Consider the following 27,329-nt stretch of genomic DNA (forward strand, 5'->3'; position numbering starts at 1 on the left):
ATTAAATATATTGCGAGTTTTTGCGATCTGTACAGCATATAGTGGATTGGCTTTGGTATCAAAAGATACCCATCCAGTCGCATTTTCACTCAACCAAAGATATATTCCATCAATCCTAATTTAATGAATGAGAAATATCTTCGTTCTATTGCTTTTAACCAAAGATATCAAGAGATAGTAGTGCTAACCACACTTATATCTTAAAACATCTTATCGGAATTTTGAGCAATCCGAAGATTCGTAATCCGAATCCGCACCGGTTTAAAGGAAAGCAAAGTATGCATTTGAAAGGTTTGCAACAATAGATTGGGGAGATATTTAGCTAGAATTGACAAACCTAAAACTCTGTTTGTATCCTGCACGTGACAGGTGAACTTCATTTAAAAAGAAAAAGAAACAGTAAAGTTTTTTTTTTTTTTTTTTTTAATTTTCTTAATAAATTAGACGGGTGAGTTGTTTTCCTATAGCAACTGATTTTAACTTTTGGCCCTAAATAATTTGTATACTGGTAAAAATGGAAGGAATTTTTTAGTCTGCTTTATCCCCCATGTGATGGTGGAGATAATCACCCTTTAGATGAGATTATATAGTTTTCTGAAATATGGTATCGATTATAATTTATGTCATTTTACAGACAAACTTATAAACTTTGACAATTATTCCTTACTGATTTAGCAGTAATATCAGATAATTTGCCGGTCTAGGAATTATATGTCATAGCTTAACATCAAAAAATGTGATTTTTGGCTTAATTATGAAAAGTTTTGTAGCGTCCTAGTTATATGGAATGACTCCAAAAATGTACCGATGTTTATTCTTCAATATTTGTAGCCAAAGGGAGCTGACAGAAAGCATAAAACAGACAGGGAAAAGATGTGCAAAAGATTGCAGTCTGACAAAGAGAAATATCACCCACAATATGAGTATACAGTTTTTAGAGATGTAAGTAAAATTATTTTCCAAACATTTATAACTATTCAAATTGAATTTATTACCTCTGATGTATTTCTAGCTATTTCAACTACTAATTTTTACCGGCAAGTCCTGCTTCAAAAGTATAAATTAACATGCATAGTGACAGATGGTTCTTTTTATTTATTCATGGCATGAATAGGACGAGAAAAAATTGATATCTAAACAAATGGCAGGAGCAAATAGCTTTTTCAATTTTCTGAAAAGTGAATTTAATCTTTTATTTACTGGTGAAATACCTAAATCTCTTCTGTTTTTTCCTCCCTTCTTTAAGCGTTTAATTGAAGCAAACGGGAATTTGAAGCAAATGTTGTTCATACAGTGGCTTATGCAAGGGGGTGTTAATCCCCCTTTAAGATTTGAGTTTGCCTGAAAAAATTCCTGTGTTATCCAAAGTTTGTTATCATTTTCTAGAATTTTTAGTTTCTATTGTATAATAATAATAAAGGATTGCATCTGAGAAAATTTTAAGCATCCAATTTTTCTTTGAGACAGAGGAGGGAGGCTTACGAAATTATGCATCAACAGGCTACTATGTATATTACGAAAATCGAAATTTTAAATGGTTTTCTATAATTAAATAAAGCACAGACTTCTATTTCAAAACTGCGGTGCTGCATGTTCAGAAGAAAAATACTTACATATGTTTAGCAAAAACTGATTCTCCGTCCTCACGCACAGATTCACGGGATGGGAGCAATTGGGGCAATTTCCACAAAAAAAAAGTTTGAAATGTTTTAAAATTTCTTGGAGCAGGTAACCAAACTTTTCCTTTCTTCATTATCACCCACAATTGCGTTTAGGACTTTTAATTCCGAACACGTTTCACGGGAAAGTCCCCGATCCTCCTTCCCCCACGACATTAAAGGTAGTATAAAATTTTGCGTTTCTGGAGCTTCAATTTCGAAAAATTGCCAGCGGAAATTCCTTTAATCCCAATCTTTCTCGTAACATTTCGAAAATCAGCCTATCGCGTTTATAAGACTAAGGTTATAAAAAAAAAAAAAAAAAAAAAAACCTGAAAAACCCACCGAGCCTCTCCCTAAAAACACAAAAATTGTCTAAAATTGCATTTTTGAAACTTCAATATTGATACATCTTTGGGAGAGAATTCTGAACCTCGTACCTTCATCTGAAGTCTTCAAAAATAGCCTAGAATTGCGATTTTAGGACTTCAATTCCAACAAAATTCCAGGGGAAGAGCCCACAAACATCCCATTTCGAAACATCATTGAAGATCAGCTAAAGTTGCGCTTTTTAGAGCTATAAAATTGAAAAGTGACGGGGGGAGACTTCTTGAACCCCATCTTTTCCCTTGACCGTAGCAAAGGTGGCCAACACTCACGTTTTTAAGCCTTCAATTTGAAAATTTTCCGTAGATTCTCCGAACCTGCCTTCCATCCGATATAACCCCATAGAAAATTGCGTTTATAGAACAAAGTTTTGAAAATACGGTTTCAAAAGTTTTTGTTAGATGTATTGGTAGCAGGAACTTCTTTCTATGTAATTTCGAAAAGGAAACTACGAGAAAAGGTTATATTCGTCCACTAGTTATGCATGCTCATTTACTGGGTTGCTGTCCTTTTCTTTAAGTTAAACCACTTTAAAAAAAAAAAAAAAAAAAAAAAAAAAAACCTCGTGCCTTCATCTGAAGTCTTTAAAAATTGCCTACAATTGCGGTTTTAGGACTTCAATTCCAACAAAATTCCGGGGGAAGAGCCCATGAACATCCCTTTTCGAAACATCAATGAAGATCAGCTAAAATCGCGCTTTTTAAAACTCCACAATATCGAAAAGTGACTGGGGGAGACTTCCTTAACCCCATCATTTCCGTAGCAAAGATGACCAACAATCAAGATTTAAAGACTTCAATTTAAAAATTTTCTGAAGATTCTTCGAACCTGCCTTCCATCCGATGTAACTCCACCATAGAAAATTGCGTTTATAGAACAAAGTTTTGAAAATAAGACTTCAAAACTTTTTGTTTGATGCATTGGTAGTAGGAACTTCCTAAACGAGAAAAAATTGTATTCGTCCAATAATTATGCATACTTATTTACTGGGTTCCAGCCTTTTTTTTTAAAGTTAAACCATTAAAAAAAAAAAAAAACTGACGCTGAGGCAGAACTGTAATACTTTCACTAGTTTTGTCTCAATAATTGCTATCGTTAATTAAAATGTTTTGATTTTCATTATCCAGCCACTACAGTTTTTAACGATTTTATTACTTTCGAAACTAAAATTGTGCTTAGGAGTTGTCCATTAGTGATGTCACATATTTTGTAACATAGTTGACTCCCCTCCCTAACTTTGTCATCACACTTCATCTTACTCACTCCTTTCCCCTTCCCTTGTCACATGTCATGCTATATTACGTGAAAAAAAATGTTATGAAAATGTGTGATGTCACTTTTCTTGCAACCCCTCCCTCCCCGTTGTCACAAACTGACGCAGTTACAAGAGCACGAGCATCGCCCCCCCCCCCCTCTCAAAGCAGCCTCTTAGTGTTCAATTACTGGTCAGTCTATCCAAAAAGAAATCTTGCTTTTATCAATTTGATTATTGCTATTAAAACCTAGAAAAAAGAGAATATTCAATAATGCTCATGAATCTTCTCAAAAATAATACCATATTCCTATTAAGACTTATTATACCTACATTTTATTTTAGCTTTCATTTTCGGATACTTGGACCACCATTCATCCTAATCCATCCTCAATGGGTTCGCTTACTACTTCTCCAACACCAAGTTCTCCTGTTTCTAGTGGTTACTCACCTCAAAGTCCCCTAGAACATATAGACTCACAGAAAAAAGAAAGGTAATTTAACTTTTCATTTTTCAGGAAATAATCTTGAGTAATACTTTGTTATGAAGCTTACCTAAGCTATGCAATTGACTTATGGTTCATGTAACTCATGTTTTTAAGCACTTTATAGATTTTGTACTAATTATTATTGAGGTTGCTTTTTTATTTTCAGTTATGAAGGGGTCCAAGCAACCTCTACAACTGAAACCCAAGACATTGCCGAGAGCATGACTGAAAAGGTAAAAATCTAGTAGTAGAGATAATAGTTGAAAGGTACTATTCAACAGTATATTGCCTATTCAACAGTATATTGTTAAAATTTAATTAACTAATAATGTATCTCCAAAATAAATGATACTCGCTTGAAACCAGTACGGGCATCTTTGCTATATTTTTTTTTATTTGGCAAACTAAAATAAAGACACAAACTTTTCTAAAAAAAAAACTCAGAATAAATATTCATAATAAAGTAACTCTGAGCAATAAAAAACGTTGTAAAAATTTCTACTTAAAAATGAGTCATTATTATCAATCACTCGCTTATGACTCCACTTTGCCTGGATGCTTATTAATACTGTCAAACTCGCTTATAACGAGCCCTGTTTTAACGAGAACACGGATTTAGCGAGGGAGTCAGAAAGGTTGGGTTGGCACAATGTTAAGTCTATGGGAGCATAACTCGCTCTTAACGAGCAAACCCCGCTTAAAGCGAGCAATATTTTGAGATTCAAATTTTTTTATTGACTTCCAGCTTAGCTTCTACTTTTTTGGAAAAATTCCTTCAACATTCTGAAACAAACCCCCAAGTTAATGATGAGTCACAAATCCCAAGAACAAGCGATGACGGCCCCTTGTTTTCATTTGAGGAGTAGAGAAGCATTTAAAAATTATATATATATATATATATATATATATATATATATATATATATATATATATATACTGACTTCCACTGTTATCAGTTCCGAGAAATACTTAAGGGGAGATTGTAGCTTATTTTCAAGTTAAAGAAGTGAAAAAAAAAGTAATGAAAGCGACTAAGACAAATGTGAAAAATTTAAAGTGGGATAACCCCTCATCATACTCAATGGCTTTTGATAAGCAGAAATCTTCACTTGTTCCACGTGGGGGGTGCAAATGAAAATTTTTTTATGCGATAAACATTTCTAGAATTGAGTAACACAAGGGGGGATAAGACAGCGATGCAAGACAGCCAACTTCTTTGCTGATGTTCAAAGATAATAACGGGAAACAAAATAAAAAACAAATTTATGCGTTTTTATGATTTTTGGCACGAACTCGTTTTTTACGAGCACTCGGTTATAACGACCAAATAGCGTGGACCCTTGACGCTCGTTATAAGTGAGTTCGACTGAACCACTTATCTCTCAGATAATTAGCTCAATGAATCCTATATACATAGACCTAAAAAACTTACTTCAACATCATTTTCTAGGTACAAACTCTCAAAAAAATTTAAATAGCACAGAAAAATCAAGCATCAACTAAAAGTGAAAAAACATGAGGCATGTTGTCTGGGCTATGTTGTGTCCGCTGGCACGTTGTCTCTGTTTAAATCAAACGGACGATACATTATTCTAATGCTGACCCAGTCGAAGATTGTACATTGATAATGAATGCGATATAAATACATAACTGATTTCGGTATTTCCTCTGTTGTTCATTCAGAAAATACTGGCATAAATTTCCCTCAATCCTTACTTTTACCGATTTTTAAAATAAATAATTTAAATTAAAAGAAGGCCCGCAAGTTAGGTAGAGCCTTGAGTGACCTCAATGAAACCATGGGGTTTCGCAGAACGCAATTTAAATTTGGGAACCTTTGTTGCAAGCAAACGAAAATGGTTAACAACTTGTAACCACCAGAAAATATTTTAAACACAATCGTCAGAAAAAGTTTGCTTAACAATTTATTTTAGTGCTTATCAGCGACAAGCTTGGAATATTTTTGGCAAGAGTGACGTAATTATAAGAAATGTTGCAGTTCAGCATTTCTTAATGATTGTAGTTAATCTTTGAAGAAACTTCATCTGGGGCAGTTTTTTACAGGCTTTTCATACTTCAAGCAGACCAGATTCGTAGCCAAACTACTGTACAGTTGAAAAAGTGAAGCAGCGCACCCCTCAAATTGCCGGCCTAGCTAGCACAAAACAAGAACAACAACAACACCCTAATTTGTAATTACACGAAAATTCGTTCGTGTGAAAAAGAACAGTCTTAGAGATTCAAAATTTAGATTTAGACTTCTTTGGAATTCCAAAAAAAAAAAACAATACGAATTACTGAGTATCAAAGGATCTCTGGGCCAAATTTGGCAAAGATTCAACTTAAACTGTGGATTTGTATTAGGAATAACATACACTCATATACATCCATTTATATATATAGTCTATATAGTACTCTAAATAATATATATTACTGTTTCTCTCCCTCTTTCTCTCTCGTATAATATACATATACATATATATTCATATATATCACATATATATTCATATATATATGTGTGTGTGTGTGTGTGTGTGTGTTCTATTATTTGAAAGAAAATTCTATGGTAATGAAAAATCACGTAATCCTGTTCTTTTGGTGGAATTTTTTTTTTACATGAACTTATCTCCTTTCTGTAGATTGCTCCTTTGAATTATGACTCATCAATAAGTGAATGCACAGCTTGGTTACAGAGAAATATGTTCAGCTCTTATGTTAAAGACTTCACAGACTTCACAGGTTAGTAAAAATGCAGTAACTGATAGATAATTAGCATTGTCAATAATCAGTTTAATTTTGTCATCAACACAAAGGTGATCCTAACTATATTGAGCAGTGGTTCCCACTCTCGGGGCGATGGCTTCCAAAAGGGTGGTTTGACTCTTCAAGTGGGCGGAAAATTCGGGAGGAGTGATAGGGGAGCGATAAGTACTTTAAACAAAAAATAATAACATTAAAAGCCAGAGAATATCGAAATCGAGTATACAAAACCAATTTTTAAAGTTCACATAAGAAATTGTAAATTAAAAAAGAAACAAATTAAAGTTGATTAAAGTAATTAGAATATTCCTAATCACACCTCGGTTGAACCTTTAGGAATTATTTCATCATTCATTGTCAAATTTATGAATTTTCAAACTTTTTTTTAAATTTATTTGTTTATTTATTTTGAATTTTAACTGTTTGGTGAATTAACCCAGATTCCACATTTAAAGAAGAAAATATATTTTTTTTAAAAATAGTTATATTTTTGAAAAGTACGTCAATGATCTCAGTTATTTATTTCTCTTCAAATATCTACCATCTCGTTTTAGAAAAGAAAAAAAACGTTAAAAGGTACATTAATTCATTTCTTCATTTTTAGTTTAAGAGTAATCGGATAAAGTTGCTTTAGCGTATACATTTTACTTCAAATTAAATTAAGCATTTATATTTTCAATAATATTGATGCTCACCAACTAGTGGGAGTATTTTTCCAAAGAAAGGGTATGGAGAGGTGTCAGTCAACCTCTAGAAGGGGATGATGTGTTCAAATACATTAGGAAACACTGATCTTGAGGATATTCTTATTGCTAAATATTTAAATGAATATTAATATGTATCTTAATGATTATGCTTTGCAAATATGTACTTAGTTTTTCGATTCTCTTGAAGGTGCAGATATTTTAAACTTAACACGTGCAGATTTGATTGATATTTGCGGCGTGGCAAATGGTATTCGTCTCTTTAATGCTTTGCATGGAAAGTATGAAAATTTCAAATTTTTCCTAATTCTCTCTAGCATATAGCTTACCGATTATAAACTCTCATCTTTTTTTTCTCTTTTTTCCTTTTATCGTAGGGGATATTTGACCACATATGTTCGCCTTCCTCCCCAGAAAGGTAACGCACTTCTTTTTCTTTTCTTTTGTTATACAAATTAGTTTAATAGTAGCTATTTGCAATAAATTGAAAAAAAAAGTGTGTTTGTTGAGAGTTTTCGTACTGTGGCTAAGGTAACTATGAGTCCTGTTTTGAACGGGACAGTCCCATTTTCAGGTGTCCTGTTACGTTGCCCCAGCACATGCTGAAATGTCCCGTTCACTGAAGTGACAGAGCGGAACACTGAATGCTTCAAACAAAAGCAATCGGTGGAGCATTTAAGCATTTCATACCATCAAATTCTGTCATGCATAATTATTAAATATATCTTATGTTTGTCCGGACCTAATGCACTTAGAAAGGATATTTTAGCTTATGCCTAGTTTGTGGACTAGCGAAGAAACGCACTTGCAAATCACAGTACATGAAGCGATGTTGATGTTAAAAGTAAATTTAATGCAATTCTGTCATAGAATTTCATAGAGGATAGATAGGGGCACGTTTAAGCGGTGCCCTTTTTTCCAAAACGAGTTATAACTGGAGAGCCAACAGTCATAACAGATAGAAGAGAGACAGATTGAACAGAGAACCCTAGTAAATATTCTCAATAATTTTTAAGCATCACTCAAGCTTCGGTCTAGCATGCGGAAAGGAAAATCTGTTTTTTTACCAAGATGAGTAAATTTTGTGTTGAACATTTTAAAGCTTGTTGTAAGTAAATAATACTTACTAAGGGACAGAAACTCCTCACCAACCATGCGAATGCATGCAAGTGCTTCTCGCGGGACAGGAAGGTGAGTCTCTACTCTCTAGTTTCGCAGGCCGGGTCCCGGCTACAGAGCCGACACCACGCCCCTGTCAAGGGGTTTACCTACGATGAAACCAAACAATTTTCCCCGCCGGGTAGTGGGTATAGACCTACCACCGTTGCGGACGGGGGATCTTACTAAGGGATAAACAAATATATAAATATTAGCAGAATTTTATACTTTTTTGAGATTTGTAGTAGTATGAACAGAAATGTTATTAAATGTTGTTGCAAGATAAAAAAAATAAATCCAAACTTGGCGACGGGGCAAGTTTACGCATTGACATCGGGGCACATTTACGCACGTTCTTACAGTGTCTTACTACTCTGTCTGACTTCTAAACGTTCCCATGACGCTTTTTCGCTCCGTACTGTCTCAAAACTTTAGTATAGTATTTAGTTTTGAAAATCACCATTCCTTTTTAATTGAGTAACAGATTAATTCTTATAGCTTAAAATCATATAGTGTTGTCTTCATGCCTGTTCAACTTTAACCTAATACATTATTCAGCCTGTAATACATTTTCTTTATTTTAAAGATGGTAAAACATTACGTTCAAAACACTAACAGGACCACGTTAGATGTCGAAACAATGAAACGGCTTATGGATAATCCAAGAATTTCCCCCACAGCTCAGGCCTCTCACTTCGTCACATATGGGCTTCCCCAACTGAGACCATTTGAAAAAGTAGGACCAAAGCTTAGAAATCAGGAAACAAAAAAATGAAAAAAAGAGGATGCTCGCAATCCCCTAACTGCTACTCCGATTAAAGAAGCCCTCAGACAAGATCAGTTAGAAGCTGCAAAGAAAAAACATAATGAGCAGAACAAAACGAAAAGAAATTACTTTAAAATTTACAAGTTTTGATCAATTGAAGCAGAACTAGAAGATAGCAAAGAAAAAAGTATGAAACTAAAATCTACTACAGGTAAAAGTTAGTACACTCTAAAAAGGAAATTAGTGAACGATTCTGATGACGAAGTGGATAATTGTGCTTGCATCTACTGCTTGAAAGCCAGGGCCTGATTACCGCACAGGCCTGCTAGGCCTGGACCTGGGGCCCCCTCTTCTTAAGGGGCCCCAAATTACTTCAAGAATTATGCATAGCATTACAACTATACGAGAAGTGCACACATTTTCAAAACAATGACTTGTTAATTGGAAAAAACTTTCGTCAGTGAGAATTTTTATTCACTCTGCCAGTAAAAAATTTACCTTGTCATAATTAGGAGAGGCCCCAAAGGAGATTCATAAATGCACATGATAAATGATTAACATAATTCTGTGATAGGCAAGAGGGCCTCCAAAAATGCATTTCGACGGGCCCCCAAACCTGTAAATTAAACACTGCATTCCGTTATAGATTTCTGGGGACAGATTATCAGGGGGCCTCCAAATTATTGTGGGCCTAGGGCCTCACTTTTGGTTAGTCGGGCCCTGTTGAAAGCACAGAACCAATCCAAAAAAGGACAAGACTGTATTCAATGTCTTAGACGTCAAAACGCGGTCCTATGACAAGTATGCGAAAAGTACTTTTTTTTTTTAGTAAAATCTAACAGTGATGAAGAAGATGACTAAATAGTTTCTGTTTTTAATTTGCAGTAAGCCCGATTACTTTAGTTTAGCCTATAAAATATTCTTTAATTAATCATTTGTAATTTTCTTATTATTAAAGTGTTTCAAGAAAAATAAAATATTTAAATTTGGTTAAATATCTATTTCACTTACTCTTTGCTATCATTTTTAACATGTGTAAACGTACCCCACTCGATGCGTGAACTTGCCCTCGTTCGGAGCAAGTTTACGCAACCGACTTAGACTTAAAACACTTTTTCTCCAGTTGAAAACAGAAGCTCAGCAACAACTGAATATACTAATTTTGACTTCATTAACTGCTCATAAAACTGCAACGTCTAAAATTTCCTAGGTTAAAAAAAAAAGAAAAGAAAAGAAAATTCGTTGAAAAAAATCCGCGTAAGAGTGCCTCGGTCTACCCTAGTCATAACTGTCTAAAACTTCATTTTTAGGAATTCAATTTTGTAAATTTCCAAGCAGGATTTCCGAAGCCCATCCTTTCCCCCTAAACGTCATTGAAGAGGACCAACAATTGCGTTTTTATGATTGCGACTCCGAAACTTTTTCGGGATTTTCCGAAGCCTCTCATGTTCTATTATCATCGAACATTTTATGAAATTGCATTTTTTGGAGTTTCAATTTAGGAAAACTTCGGGGAAGGAGACTCGTGAAATTCCATCGAAAAAGGGCCGCCCCTTAACATCACCAAAGATCATCTAAAACTGCGTGTTTAGAGCTACAATTTCGAAAACTTTCTGAAAGAGAACCCTGGACCTCTCCATTTCGACCCGAATTTACATTTACGAATAAGTTCGTATTATTAGTTATCTTTCTCCGTATAGATATGACTCATTCTCCTGGTTTGAGCACTCATATTCTAGTTACGACCTCTTCCAAAACCATTAGCTGAAACCACTCTTTCCATACATACGAATGAAAAATAAAAATGAGGGGTTGCCAAAGTCATACACCGTTTAACTTCATCACGGTTCTGGGCCACGAGTAAAATGTGCGAATTTCTTCCCCATAAAAAATCTTTCACGACAAAGGCACTTTTAGGAATGCCCTGTCGTGCAAGTCAAGTACCCTACCGTATAATCAGCTACTGTCCAGTTGCTCCAAATCGCTTTGTGGACTTTGTGGCGTGACAGTACAAATAAAAAGTATTAAATTATGAAAAAAAAGAAGAAACAAATTTGAAAATTCATAGGTGTGCTGGTTTCGATTCTGAACGCCTCATCCTGATATCGTCGCCTCAGAGCAACAGTAATATATTTTAGTGTTATTTCTGGGAATAGATATCTGACTGTTGCTCTGAGGTGACGATATAATGTTTAGACTAAATTTCAATGACTTTTGACTCTTAGAACGAGTTGTCTACGTTGGTCCAAACTGGGTAACTTTTATGAAACCACCCGGTACTTTACTTAACAGCAGCTTACAACGGTTAAATCTCTAAAAATATTACTCATTCCAATTAATTTTATAAAAATAAAAAATGTCAAAATTTTGCTAACCGCATTGATTTCGAATCGACTCATAGATGTAAACTTTCCATTTGTATAATTATTTCACCAAATGCTCTTTTTCACAACCCCATGCCTACATTTTATGAAACTTGTCAGTAACTTCACATATTATTAGCTGGTCATTTTGAACAAAAATTAATAAATAAAATGTACTTAAAATAACTTCTGACATTATTTTACTGTTCTTGTAACACGTAATTTCTTCATTTTTTTTTCAGCTTATTGTGCTATTTATTTAAGAACCCCTAAAGTATTTGAACTTGGCTCAAAGATAAAAGCTTTTTGCCGTTTGCCACCAGACTATAAATGCGAATTTTATGTCAGTGGACCCTCAGGGACTCGTGTGATACTCACTGATGAGGTAACTACACTTTTTTGTATAATAATAATATAATATTCATCCAGAAAGTAAGTACCTTTAGGTAGTAAAAAAGATTAATAATGCTTTTCTCACAACAACGTTTGTATTTCACAACAGAAAGTCTACTTTTCTATATGTTTGCCGTGTGAATTAAAGCATGTGCCACATCTTGACGCGAGTAGTGGTATTGAATTCACACGGAAAGACATTTTGCGCAGCAACATTTACAAAAATAAAATCGCGAACATGATGCAGCCATTTATTACACAAGAAATAACTTCATAGGTGATAGAATGCGATAATAAATATTTCATAGTGATTATGTTTTGTTATGTTATCTACTATATATTAATGTAGAGCATTAGTTCTAATAAAATTTGATAATAAATTTATATATAGCAAGCTACAACAAAATATCTACAAAATTTACTATTGAGAAAATTTTAATTTAAATTCCTATCTATTATAACTTACATATTAGTATATACTTGCATTCAACTTATCTTTCAATGGATAAGTAAAATACCTTTAAAGTAATATTACAATTAAAATGGTATAAAATGGTAAGAAATTGTATACTTGTATTATTTTATGAAATGATTTTTTAGATGGAAAATGAGAGTAGTTTAATTGTATACACACAATGAATGTAAATAAAACATTTTAATCACTTAGCATTAAATACTGGGAAAAGAAAGATACACTTCGACAAAAAGCTGAAAAGTCAGTCAAAAGGAATAATTGCTAAGCAGTAATAAGTGCTAGGAAAAGTCGTATGGTAAAAAAAAATATTTTATACTGCCCGAACTTTTAGTTATATGGAACATATATTTAAAACTTTCAGATATACAAAACACATCTTCTAACGTAAAGCATATAAAAGAAAAATTTTAAAGAAGAGTAATGTTCCATTTAAGAGATTTCCAACTAGTTTTTCAATCCATAGACAATTATTCAAAAAGTAAACCAAGAGAGCAAAAAATACTTTTGTTGTTTCTTAAAAAACGTAACATTCTAACATTTTTCATATTATAACGAGTTCAGTGCAACTTCAAACTTTCTTTCGACGACTTTTTGACAATTCCAATCTTGATAAAAACACAATGAATTTATTTACAAATATTAACAATAGAGCAGGTAACAATTGCAAACATCCAGCAATTAATAGAATATCGTTAAACACTGTACATTATTCAGTACACCATTCATTTAAATCCAAAATACGTGAAAAGAACAAATTCGAAAATCGCAGACAGCAGTGAAAAACGAGAGAACAGTTAGAAAACAAAACTCACTCTTCCTCATTCAAAAGACGCACGGCGTTTTATACCGCTTTGGAAAGTTCGAGAAAATTCTATTTCTTTCTGGATGTTTTATTTTCATTCCATTCGCAAATCGTATCAACAGACCATATAGGTCATTCGAATGTAAGGGGGTTGTATGTTCATTACAAGAAACTATTTACAGGTTAAGTTATACTACGATAATTTTAGATAAAAAATAACGGAATAAAAGCCAAATTTAGCCAGATTACGACAAATTAATCATAAAAACAATTACTATTTACAGAACTTGTATCAATATTTTTTTTATAAATCTTTTCTTTGTAGAAAGAGAATTAAAAAAACATTTGATTTCAGAAAGATACTCTTCCTACCTATCGGAGAGGGGGGGGGTAAGAAAAACCTTACTCTGTCCTTGTTGCATAAATTGAATCATATCACTGAGAAGATATATAAATAAATGAAATTTAAAATATTTTGTACATTTTTCAAAAGTTTTGAGTTCTTTAATAGACCAGATGGAATAAAGATACTTCGAGCAATAGAAAAAACCAGCTTTAAATTCTTTTAAAGAACAGTTTTCTTCTAGATGAGTATAGCGCGCTATATTGCTTTCAAGCATTTTTGGAATTAATGGATATTTCTTTTCGAGCATGGAATCTACTACTTCGTGATAATCATGTACAGATGTATGATAATGGTAAATATGACAATCGGAATGAACACGGAACCCATCCTTACTTAAAAATAATTGATATCAAAAAGGTACCTACTGAGCCTCTGCATCAGTATTAAAAAGTAGATAAGTGAATGAGTCAAATACAAATACAAAAGTGACGACCAGCAACAGGCTCTGGGCCCAGCTAGACTGGTCCTAGTCAATTTACAATCCCCAGTGAAGATCAATGGTCCTCTTAAAACTGTCTACTCCTTTGCTCATTACCACCTCTTCCGGTAAGCTGTTCCAAGGTTCCACTACCCTGCTAAAATAATAATTTTTCCTAATATGCATGTTAGCCTGAGATTTAAATAGCTTAAAACAATGACCCCTTGTCCTGTTTTCAGTGCTAAACTTTAGCCCCGTAACATCTTTCGTTTTAATAAATTTAAACAGCTGAATCATGTCCCCTCGGTCTCTTCTTTGCTCAAGACTGTACATTTTTAGCCTTCTAAGCCTGGAATCATAATCTAAGTGGGAAAGTCCACTTATTAGCCTTGTAGCCCGCCTTTGAACCCTTTCCAATACATTGTCTTTCTTAAGATAAGGAGACCAAAACTGAACAGCATACTCCAAATGGGGTCTTACCAAACTTCTATATAAGGGCAGAAGAAGTCGTTGATGTTTCTCATATCATTTACACATGCATATCACAAAAATGCTTAGGTCTATCTTCAATGTCATAATATATGTTTCGAATGTTCAGTAAACTGTTTAATGTGGTCTTGGTTCACATTATCAATCGCTTATTTTTATCATAAGCACTCGCTCTTGATTTTCTCAATTTATTTCTATCCTGAAATTATCGATTATTACACCATTTAATGGTGTCGGTTTTCGAACAACGGTTCGTATTTGAAACGAACAGAATTTGCATCGCCTGCCAAAGATTTTTCAAAAAGGTAACTAGGAAACTTAAAACGATAGAAAATTCTTAATACAGTAAAACCTGTAAAGTTGACCACCCTTGTAAGTTGACCACCTGTCTAAGTTGACTGCTATTTTCAGGCACTGAGTTAGATCTGTATCATACAATTCAACCTCGATAAGTTGATCACTAAAGTTGTGCACCGCAAGTGGTCAGCTTACACAGGTTTCACTGTATGCAATATCTCAAATATCAATGTACACTATATCACCAAAAATATTGGGACACTTACAAAAAATCACATTTTTATGGATTTCTTGAGAAATAAGAGTCCAATTGTTCTGTAGCTTTTGTCACATAAAAGGTATGCTCCCACGGTCATTTTCCAATAAAAATTAATTCGCTCATGCTTTTAGGGGATCCGCAACAAATTGAAGAAAACAAAAATGTTTCTTGATCGTTCCTAATTGTAAATAGTTGGGAATCAACTGCAAATTTCAGACATTAGTTAGCCTACTATGTACAATTACTTTACATACTTTCGAGAAGGTATCACTGATGTTCAGGAAGTTTTTAGCATTTCTTTCAAAACTTCGAATTTTATTTGAAGGTTTTTGACCCATAACACGCAAAATTTTCCATCAAAACTTAACAAACCTTCAGAAAGATTGACTGCATACAGGAGATGCATAATACTAAAGTTTGAAATTAAAACGTTGAACATTTGATTAAATATGAATGTTTAAATCAATTAATGTTTCACTGCGCATGCGCGAAAGTTAGCATTTTATAACTTTCATAATTTAAAACCCAACTATGTTCAAGAGTCTATACTAATAATATAAAGCTGAAGAGTTTGTTTGAACGAGCTAATCTCAGGATCTACTGATTCGTATTGAAAAATTCTTTTTGTGTTGAATAGTCTATTTATTGAGGAAAACTATAGGCTAATATTTTTTTAAAATTAGATTGACAGAAATATTTGTAAGTGCAAATTAAATGTTTTATAATTATTTAATTCTATGAATCCCTAATAGATGGCAGGGTAAGTTGCCTCTTAGAGAAGGCGCTGGAGGAGTGTCGATAGCTACGCTATTTTGAGACTGTTGTGATCAGCAAACTGATTTTAGAATGCGTTTTTTTTTTCGATATTCAGGTACATAATTTGATTTTGTAGGATTTTTCTATTGGGTTTTGTTTTCCTTATTTCTTCAAGGTTTGTTTTTGTTCTTGTAGTTGAAGATAGTTACTTATCTAAGTAAATAATTTGATTTGTCGCATTATTCAATTGTGATTGTTCTTTATAATGTTTTTACTATAGTATTATTTTTGTGATGAAACATTTTAAATTGCAGAAAAAAAACCGCTTCACTCGCTAAAGGGCAGGGTTACGGTAGCATGGTTGCTTGGCGCGTAAAGTGATAAACTATATACAGTTGAAGGATTATTTTGAGTTTTAAAGCTACTGTTAACCTTTTTATGTGTTTTGGGGAATGGTTTTAAATTCCAAAGTTACTTTAACAGGTTTTTTTAATAGGTGTGAAAGGCATTCTAGTGTACAGAAAAACGATTATTTCGCATCGGAAGGGGGTTGGGCGTAGATTTTTTTATTCAACGGACTTCCTTTAAATTCTTAGCACGGGCGTCGCCGTGCGGGTAATGCTAGTTCATAATAAAATTATAGTTCAATATCTTAAAAATCCAGAAAGAAATTAACAATCTAATAGCCGAATTTGTATAATTCTTGCAGAGGTGACAAATTTTTAGGTGTCTTTCACAAATAATCTGTTTATATCATGAATTACACTGACCGATTGCAGGCAAACTTGCGAAGGAACACAAATGTTTGATCGCATATCCATGAATTTTTGAAATTCGGCTCAATAGATCGCTGATAATTTTCTGAATTTATAAGATATTGAACAGGAATTTTTTTTTATAATGAGTTGGGGAAACTAGTTAGGTTTTAGATAATGTGAGTTATAAATTGCTATCTTTTGCGCATGCTCAGAGAAAAATTAATTGCTGTAAACGTTCATACTTCATCAAATTTTCAACATTTTAATTTCAAATTTTAGTATTGTACTTCTCTTGCATGTTGTCAAGTTTTCTGAAAGTTGGGTAAGTTTTGATGGAAATCTTTGCATGTTATGAGCCAAAAACCCTCAATTAAAATTCGTAGTCCTGAAAGAAAAGCTTATATCGTCATGATTATCAATGATACTTTCTCGAGAGTACGAATAATAATGATACATAGTAAGATAACTAATTTCTGAAATGTACAGCTTATTCTCAGCTATTGACGATGAACGATGATCAAAAAACATTTTTGTTTTCCCCAATTTGTTGCTGATCCCCTAAATGCATCGGTGATTTAACTTTTATTGGAAAATGACAGCTGGAGTATTCCTTTTATGTGACAAAAGTTACAAATCAATTAGTCCCTTATTTCTGGAGAAATCCATTAAAATGTAAATTTTTGAAAGTGTCCTGATACTTTTGGTGACATAGTGTAGCTCCAATATTAAAATAAACAGAAGTTAGTCAGATTGTCAAAGGAAACCAAATGGAGGGTGGAAATGGTGAATCAAACAAAGAATGTCTTGTTGCTAGGCCAAACCCTGAAAATGCATAAATGAGAGGAATGCACTGAAGGGTAGAAACACTGTTTCGGGGGGTATAACACTGCTTACGATGACTTTTTAAAAAAACATTATTGATAATGAGCAATTTTTGAATCATCTTCTGAGATGTAAGACAATAATTGATGATTCTAAAGAATGTATAGTACTTATATTTTGATAAAAAGATGTATGCATAAATATGAGTTACTAAACTTTTAAATTGGCAAATGTGTGTCATTTCGTCATTCGATTAGCTAAAAAAAACATTCTGTCCAAAAGTGATAACTACTGTATTTCAAAATTTTGCGCAGATTTTTGCATACTCCACTAAAGCTTTTTAACAACAGTAAAAGATAATCTAAGAAAATTTTCTTTTTGTTCTTCAGGTTATTTCCAATATGCTGCATGATTCTTTGTTTGTGATTCAATGCTCAGAAGGCAAGTATATTAATTATTACTAAAAGATTCAGTGTGCATTCCTTTCCCAATGCAATGTTTTTAAATTATAATCATGTAATCTCCTTTTTTATTTTTAGGCAATTCAGAAGAAGGAAATTGTATATTTTTAAAACAAGTACTGGAGTAAAACAGATATTAATTTTTATGCTCATTTAAAAAAAAAACATATTCTTCAAAACTTATGCATTCTACTTTTGATTGTCTTTATGTATTCAACGAATTTTATACATATTGTGTCAATTTATTTTCTTTTGCATTTCATTCTCAATGGCATATTGCATTCAGTGCAACAAACAATTTTGTCTTCAATGAGAATTTTTGTTTGTAAATACATTTGACGATTTTTCATGTTTTCGCTAAATTCAAAACATTCCGTTCCGTGTTGTACCATTTTACTTCTTGTTTCAAGTCATATTATCTAAATGATAAGACTTCAACTGTAATTCAAAATTTTGAAATAAAAACCCTTTAGAATATATATACTTAGTGGCAGAAACAGGACCCCACTGGGACGTGTGTTGCAGATTCGTGAGAAAGTCTGCAGACTAGTCCTTAGTGAGGAAAAAAATCTTTTCTTCCAGCTAATGAAGATTTGTACCATATTTTATGGGATAAAATTCACAGGCTGGCATTTTTTGTATATTAGCACCTTTTTAATCATTTTTCGATGACATTTAGATTGAACGATTAATCTAATGTTGGTTTACCTTGCTGATTTTTTTTTATTGTTATCCTGTTGCAGATGGCAGAAAAAAATCTTCTACTGGGTATATATATATATTTCTATATACAAGTATATAAATATATATATCAGTACTTGTTACAGATTAGCAGTATAAGGAATTCTTATAATTTATCTTTCACTCCTTAATTAGTTTAAAACTTATAAAGATGCTCCAATATGCTCTGAAAATTTTTCAATCGTTTGAAGATTAAATCTCAAAACAACATTACAAAATGTATTAAAAATAAAACGTAACTCATAGAATAAGGAAGCTTTCAATCTGTGTAAAGACAAAATTCAAGAGAAAGTAAATTAATAGTGATCAGCAACAGGAGAAAGTGAGATATTTTTTGATGTAAATTCTTCACCTTTTGTGGTTACTTGTTTTTTACTCTTATCATAGTGTGTTTGTTTTTAAACAGTGGAAAAAAATTAATCATTTGAAGTGGAAGAAGAATGTGTTTCATCATATTTTTGGCGTGTGTATGTCTTCAGTGTTTTTTTTTTTTTTCTATGATTCATTATTGGTGTTCATATTAGAGTTATTTGTGTTCTGTACTTTTAACTCATCTTTCCATCATCTAACTTTACCATCTGGAAGTGTCTAAAGTTTAAGCCCCTTCATAAACTTTTAGTCAGTACTTTTAAAACCTGAATGTAAGGATTATATGTATACATATACACTGCTACACTTTAAATGAAAATACATGGCATACTTTAATAAATTATTTTTGAAAACCATTGTTTTTCTTTTTATTTAAATAAGTAAAATCTTCATCTATTAAAGTGTTCTTTAAAAATGCTGAAGAAAATATTTTGGTTTGGTAAATTCTCATTATATCACACACCGACTTATGACACTAAAACTAGAATTCATTGCTTTTGACAAACATGAATTCGACATGCCCAAATTTGACTACATACCAAATTCGATTGCATTCTGACCATTAGAACAGGAGATATCTATAAAGAGACCATTTTTACATGCCAGTTGACACAATTATGCTCAGGAAGTCATCAAAACTAACATTGAGGTGTTTTATAGAGATACAATACCTATTATTTGTTAATATATGTAAATTTTCATCAACCCCTAACTAAATACTGTGGGTTTGTTAAGATTTATTTTGCTTAAGAAGGAGAATTTAACAATAGTATGCTGTACTTAAACTGGCAAAAAGTATATTTTAATGCAGAGCAATAAAAGGTATTGAACATTTTTACCTGAAAATTTAGATAACCATTTAACAACGTCTTAATAAATTTAAAATATTTTACATTTTTTTAGTTCAAACATTATTTTCATAATTCATAACAAAAACGTTTAAATTTACATTTTAACCATAAAACATGTTTTATTGTTGACTTGTTTCATAAATTTTATAGTTAATAAAACAAAGTCCCATTTATATGTAGTAAAGATATATTAAGCAAGACAGTTAAAAAACATAAAAGCACATTAGTGTCCCCCCCCCCCCCCCATTCAATTGCAGTGTAACAGCTAAGACAAATAACAAGAAAATTGGTACGCAAGGTCAAATTTTCATGCTCAAAAAAAGATTGATCACATATTCCAACTGAAATATTGTCTACATATCAAGAGATACGAAGTTCCTAATTCGGTATACTGACGATGTAACAATATGTTTGTACATCAACAAAATGAGAAAAAGCAGTAATATTGTTTTCCACTTCACATCATAACAATCCCAACTTGCCACAAATGTTCCTGGTTTTGAACTATACACTTCTCTAATCCTTCAGAAGAATAATAATGGTGAATATGATGCTGTTTTCCCTATCAAATATAAATAATTGCTATGTAACTGCCGAAAACTGAATAAAATTAGGGGGCGCGATATCAATGGGGAGGGAGTGATGAGGGGGAAAAAGTGGTCATATTCTAAGTCAAGGGCTCATTTTACATGAGAATCATCAAAAATGCTGTCAGAAGCGTTTTGAAGGGAGTATTTTTTGATGTGCAGTGTAATGGGTACCCAGTTATTGAATATAGGTATAAAAATTTTAATTGCTAAAAAACTGCTCTCAAAAATTTTTCTGAAAACAAGGTTACAACTTTCTTTGTTCACATTCATGTAAATAACAAGGAATAAAAGCAATTTTACCAAGATCTAGTTAGAAAGGGTAAAAAATTATGATAAAAGTCGCAAAAAGGTATCCGGTCATTGATGCTAGGGTTAAACATCCAACTTTTTTTAAATATGCATTACAAAAAGTATAAGAGGGTTACTATCAGAAATTTTTAAATTGATACTTATTTTAAGACAGATTACTTTTTAACATAAGATTATTTTTGATAATTTGAGATATTTCACATACATACCTGATGTTAACCGCATTCAAATAAGAATAGCCCCTCCCCCACTTCCCAAACCTTACAGATTATTTACTTCAATAATAAATTTCAGTATAACTCCCTAACTCTATACTTCCTAAAATCATTGGTACTGAACGAGTGTTTTTTTGTTAAAAAACTCACAACGTTTTAATCTTCAACTTTTATTTTCAAAAATGATATAAACTTGGTAAAAATAAACAACGACAAATGCAATATGTTACAAAAATTAACCTTGAATAAATTGTACTGAAAAAATTTCAAGCCCTAAAATTTCTGTCACTCTCAAATACTTTTCTCTGGGACTTAACATGTCACAAATTTTAGAACAAAGATTTAGAGCAACAATATTTTTCACGTTTTATATTGATGTATATTCTTAAAAATTTACAAATCCACAAAACAAACAACTTAGTTGAGATTTAACCAAAATGTAATAAAAGAAAACAAAGTGTAGGAAGAATATGACAAAGTTTTCTATAACAAAATATATCATTTATAGTACATACATTTTTATTCAGAAAATTATTAATAATATGGTACTTATGCATGGAATCTTTCTGCATGAACTTTTCAAATGAAATAGCAAACCAAAAAATGCATCCTGAAAAGCTGATATACAGCAATGGTGTTGCATTTGAATCAAGTGTTATATCTTTTACACTTGTCAATGTACAGAACTTTAATAGGATGACTCAAAATTCCTCAAACATTCTCAATGTTGTTTTACTAGTTCGAAAATAAGAAGTGCGTCTCCTTTTTTGGCAGAGTATTTCATGCATGTATGTTGCATCAGCTCCACCTTTGATCATCAGCCTTGCAGAAGAACAATAAAAGTCAAAAGATAACAACCCAATTTGAATTGATTTCTAATCTCGTAAAAGAATGCAACTTAAACATGATAAATGAAAGCAGTAACTCAATTTAAGCATCCTTACTCATGTATTTATGGTAGTTAATTGCTTTAAGTATAGTTTTAATTTTTAAAATATGACATTTTTGAATGAAAAAATGAGCTGGTTACCTTGACAAGTGAAAATAAACTGTTGTCTGAAATTTAAAGTTGAGAAACAAATAATAAAATTGTAAGAATGTGATTTCTAATTCTTATTCACAAGACATTTTGAAATGTTTGTTAGCTTTAATTATTTTAAATATGAATTAAATATGTACTTATATTAAATTGCAAGGTTTTATTCCTTCTTCAGAAACTAAGAACATGATACAGAAATCTCCATTTACCTTTATTTTCTATTTTTAAATATTAATTTAAATTTCATTAAAATGAAGGTAGATACTGAACACGACAAACTTAAAGCAAAACACATCCTTGAGATAAGTAATTCCACTTAATTATATTAATCATTTGGAAAACAAATTTAAATGAATTAAAACAAGACAACAAAAATGCTATTTTAAGTGTTTTACACTGGGCACCTACCCTGCTATGTGCAGACCCAAGTATACTGAAGCTGGTCTATGGATTTTAACACTGACTGAGCATAGCCATGCTGCTAGGAGTTACTAATATATATATTACCAGCAGTGCCTGTCACATAAGAAATGGGAAAAAATCATACATTTAAATAGAATTAGTAGGATTGCATGAAGAAATAAAAATAAAAGGACAGAATATAAGACATAATGTACAGCAAATTAAACACATACTGAGTAAAATGATTGTGCAATTTTTATACATAAGCACCATCAATAAACATACAATAGACACCCATATGACATGTGTTCTCATAATGAGATTTCCAAACAGATTACAAATAGTTTAGATACAAAGGGTTGCATAAAAATTTTTGTGTTACAGCTAAATGGTACAAGTTAAAAACCAAATATTCAAAGCAGTTCCAAAATCAATACATGTTTGCACAGGGAAATTTTCCAGAGAATAGCTGTTTACAGCTTGATCAATATCATGTTTGGATAGAAAAGGATGACCCCTAAAACTTTTTTTCAGATTCAAAATGAGCAAAACTTCTCACATAGAAAGAATTAAGGATTGTATATATCGCACCCGAGCAGGGAAAGTGACAAAACTCAAAAAAAAAAAAAACCATTAGAGAAAATTAAGATTTTATACAATAATATTTTTAAATGAGTTAGTCTCTAATATTAGGTGCAAAAAAAGGGAGGGGAAGGGATGTTTACTGATTAATTTTTATTTTCTTAATTGATAATGCATACTCAAAGCTTGAAAATGTTTCTTCAAAACTATGAAATTTTATTGATGTATCAAATGGATTACATTGTTTTTGTGCCACCATACACCATTTAGGTCACTTAACTTTGCTAGTTTTGTGGCAAGAAAGAGCATTAAATTTGAATTTTAAATCAATAGTTAGTACATTCTTCCAAAGTTTTGAGTTGTGTCACTTTCCTTGCTGGAGTACGACATGTTCAAGCACTTGAAAATATTTCTGTTCAAGAAAGTCAGCTGATAATATCCCTGTATGTGAAGATGCACTGACATGGGAAGGCAGAAGTTGATTGAGTTCACTTCCTGAAGAATTCCTTAATTAAATAATGAATTGTAACTTTTGTTTGATCCAGCTTTATTGCTGATTGCCTTTTCACCACTTCTTGTTAGGGGACCTTCAAAGGCTCATACACTGCCTTCATAACCATTGGCAGAAGTAGTACATTTGTTTTGTCACCAATCTTGATTTAAGAAATAAAGCTGGTCACCATTACTGACTTAGTTTACGGATTTTTTACAAAATGTATAGAATATGATATGTTTAACTTTTTGGTATCCTGTTTAATGCCAGGAGTCTTATTTGTAAGAGCACAAACTATTTTGATCAGAAATTCTTAATGAAAAATTTTATGTAAAGCTGTGGATACGTTATGTTTTTTTCAGTATTATCTGATAGGAGACATAATTATCATCGATTAATATTTTTTAGTTGCTAACATTTTGAGGGATTACAGCCAATAAATCCAGGAGAGACTATTGATCACTAAGAAATTTTGTGAATCATCTGGACATTTTCCAGAACTACTGCTAATATATATTTCCCTGATTCATGAGACTTTTGAAAACTACCAAATTCTGCAAATCATCTATCTACAGTGGCATTGTGGTGGAATTTTGCTTTGATACGTTTACTGTAAACATTAAAAACATTCTGAATTTAAAACCACATTAAAATCATAGCTGATAATGCTACTGCATCAACACCATTCTTATTTCAGACAAAACTTATACATCAAGCAAATAATTTTAGTGCAAATCCACTTTCGTTATCTCAAAGATTTTAGTGTTACATATTTATTTATGCACATATTGTATACATACATACATATATATATATATATATATATATATATATATATATATATATATATATATATATGGAGGGAGGGTATTATGAAACAATTGCAAAATATGGAACACTGAGGTTTTTTAGCATTTTTTTTTTTCTCAGCTTCTATCATGCAGGAATATCATGATCAGCATATTAAAGATTCTCATGACACAGTGAGGGAAGATATGACAGCAAGTTGCTTTTGTATTACTCACTAAAAGCCAAATTGTGTTTTGTGATTTTCAAAAGTTTCTGCAGGCAAGTTTTCAAACATTTTACTTTACTAGGACATATGTGACTTGAATATTTGTATTAAGCACAATATGTACGAAATGAATTGTAGTTTGTTACACTGTGGCCATTTTCTAGCTGGCAATGTTCTGTCAATGAGTTTAAAGGTTCATTTTCCAAGATAGCCAGTCAAGGATTATAGAATACTGTGCTACTTATGCACTTTGTTTCCAGAGCCCTAACCTGGTTGTCTTTGATTTGTCTAGATCAGCAAATGTTGTCCAACCCATACCAAAGCAAGACAGGCAGGAAAGTACTCAAATAGGGCGAAAGGCAGGACCTTCTTCTATAGCAACCTACTCCCACATATAAAAAAAGAGTTAAAGGATCAACTGAGAGACATTAAAAATTCAAAAAGAACCAGAAGCCCCATAATAACAGAATAACTAAACGTTCAATGTTTCTTTATGGTTTAAACCACTTATTCCATATTACCCTAGTGACCCCACAATACTCTCCATTTATTATTTATTTTTTCTTTCATGAGCAAAGTAACTCCCCCCCCCCTTTTGCCACAAAAGAGTTTATTACAGATAGGTATAGACTGTGCTCATGGTAATTGGAGTGGTTCTTTTTTTTGTCATTTAGCACAAAAACCAATTAAGTTATTCATAGAATTGGAAATGGAATTTTATATCACTCTTTTTATCTCTCCATACATATATATGTACATATGCATGAAAGTTAGTGTGTATAACAGTGTTACATGTGGGTCTAGTGCACATATTTTTTTTTTTTTTTTCACACACACAAAAGGTGTCCCTCTTTACAAAGTTATGTAAAAATTGCATTGGAATCAAGTTCCACTATAAACAACTTTTAAAGGCAAAGTAAAGATTTAAAAAAACATGTTTTGGAATCATTATTTGCCTGTTTCCTTTTCTGACTCAAAGAAGCAAGAAAAGAAAAGATAGATAAAACAATATTAAACATTCTCATTCACAACATATATATAAAAATAATTTGGGTATATACTGAAAAATACAGATGCGTGATATGCAATAATCAGACTATTATGCAAATAAATATACAAAGGATGACTAGTTGTAGGTTTAAAAAATTATCAATTGTAATTGACTAGTATGTTTACAAATATTTACATAAATATATGTATTCTAAATAACAGCATTTCTAAAAATTATATGGCCATAAGGCATTCATCTATGAACACACTATACAAATAATGTTTAATATCATAGTGTATCACTACTGCTCAGAATTTTCTCTGGGATCATGAAAAGTAAAAGGACTGTCAATATCATTTTCAACATCTAGAGGCAAAACTTTTTCTAGCAATAAACATTCAATTTGATTGTCATCTAAAGTATCTGCAGTATCATTACTAGCTAAACTTTCAGAATCTGATAGTTCTTCTCGTTGTACACGTAAAATATTGAAATCAGGAGCTAAAAATTTATGATCTGCCATTTCTTGTCCTTCCGGAGATCTGTCTTTTATTTCCGGCAATTCTTTAGAAGCAGCAGGTTCTTCATTATCAGCTAAGTTAATTTGTTCAAAATAATTTGATATGGTGTTTGAATCATCTACAGTTAAAGTAACACAATCCTCAGCTTCAACACCATTTTTGATTTTCTCACTGGGTGATAAAGGTCCATTTGAACTATGTTTTGATTGTATACCATTTAAAGATTTTGAAACTGAAGAACCTTGACATGTTGAATTGCTGGACGATTTCAACTTTTCTGCCTGTAAAAAATTAAAATTTAAAATGCACTATATAGTTTATAAGAACATCAAAACTTATTCAGCGTGAATTATATTTTCATATTAAAATGGCTACAGAGTGTCAGATAAAAACTAGTTAAAAACCTCCTTTTTACGTCATTCAGGGTACCTTTGAGCCATAACTTGTCTATTTTAAACTGTTTCACTCAACGCCTCTTGAGGCGGGTGGCAATATAATTGCATTACCTGGTCACAAAAGAGCAACATTAATAAGTACTTCAAACAGAACTGAACAAAACTAACCTTAAACGAAAAGCATATTATTCTGTAAAACAGGCTTTGCTAGCTACGAATTTGATTGAAAAGTTGAAAAACACCTATGGACCACTGCCCAAAACAGTGAAAAATCAAACCAGTTGCCAAACCGCAGCAAATTTATCACATGCTAAAAAAAATGTATAATCTTCTGTTTAAATTTGAGCCCTGTTATATGCTTCAAAACTTGAACACAAACACATGACCATTGCCATATCATTCTTCACTGAATGATAACACATGCCAATACACATAACACAAACATTCATAATCTCACGCAAATCAAATTATAAAGTAGTTTATTCTTATTGAAATAGAATGCTCATTTGTAATCACTGATTGTTATGTTTTTGTTTTACCATGGCTTTTCTCTCAAGAAAATATAACTTTTATATTATTTTTAATTTCTGATCTGAAATGAAACTGAATTGTTTTACTTCGTTACAATTTTACAAAAATAGTAAAACAAACTATGCTTTCTTTTTGCTATGCTGCAAGCTATGATTTTATGTAAAATATTATAAGTTTTAAATTTAATTTTACATTGACCTAATCTGCATTTCTTTAGGGTCTTTTCTTTTGTGGGAGGGGGGATTTTAAATAGTAGTTTGTTAGGAAGAAATAAAATTCCTGCACTAAGGAACTTAACTGGCACTGTGGAACTTAAAAGATAACAAATTAGAGATTTTTTAAATATTGGCTTTATTTGATTTTTTCTCAAAATTTCTAAAATTCAAGTCTGTTGCCAGAGAGGAAAACATTAA

General features: G+C 32.0%; 2 protein-coding genes across 3 annotated transcripts in view; one reads left to right on the forward strand and one right to left on the reverse strand.

The window, feature by feature from the left end:
- Window positions 1–19,335, forward strand: part of LOC129219347 (transcription factor CP2-like protein 1) — an 84,039-nt gene extending 64,704 nt beyond the window's left edge. The window contains exons 11-19 of the mRNA XM_054853709.1: window positions 832–942; window positions 3,643–3,791; window positions 3,952–4,018; window positions 6,425–6,524; window positions 7,440–7,530; window positions 7,627–7,667; window positions 11,779–11,921; window positions 17,801–17,852; window positions 17,951–19,335. Of these exons, the coding sequence (XP_054709684.1) occupies window positions 832–942; window positions 3,643–3,791; window positions 3,952–4,018; window positions 6,425–6,524; window positions 7,440–7,530; window positions 7,627–7,667; window positions 11,779–11,921; window positions 17,801–17,852; window positions 17,951–18,000 (804 nt within the window). The 3' untranslated portion in view covers window positions 18,001–19,335. The remainder of the gene's footprint in view (window positions 1–831; window positions 943–3,642; window positions 3,792–3,951; window positions 4,019–6,424; window positions 6,525–7,439; window positions 7,531–7,626; window positions 7,668–11,778; window positions 11,922–17,800; window positions 17,853–17,950) is intronic.
- A 5,000-nt stretch (window positions 19,336–24,335) lies between these two features.
- The window catches only part of LOC129218481 (SH3 domain-binding protein 5-like), a 31,536-nt gene continuing 28,542 nt past the window's right edge, over window positions 24,336–27,329 (reverse strand). For both annotated transcript variants that reach the window (XM_054852765.1, XM_054852763.1), the window contains one exon: window positions 24,336–26,271. In XM_054852765.1, the coding sequence (XP_054708740.1) occupies window positions 25,771–26,271 (501 nt within the window). In that variant the 3' untranslated portion in view covers window positions 24,336–25,770. The remainder of the gene's footprint in view (window positions 26,272–27,329) is intronic.

The sequence above is a fragment of the Uloborus diversus genome, chromosome 3 (genome assembly GCF_026930045.1).
Source record: "Uloborus diversus isolate 005 chromosome 3, Udiv.v.3.1, whole genome shotgun sequence".
NCBI classification, from domain to species: domain Eukaryota; kingdom Metazoa; phylum Arthropoda; class Arachnida; order Araneae; family Uloboridae; genus Uloborus; species Uloborus diversus.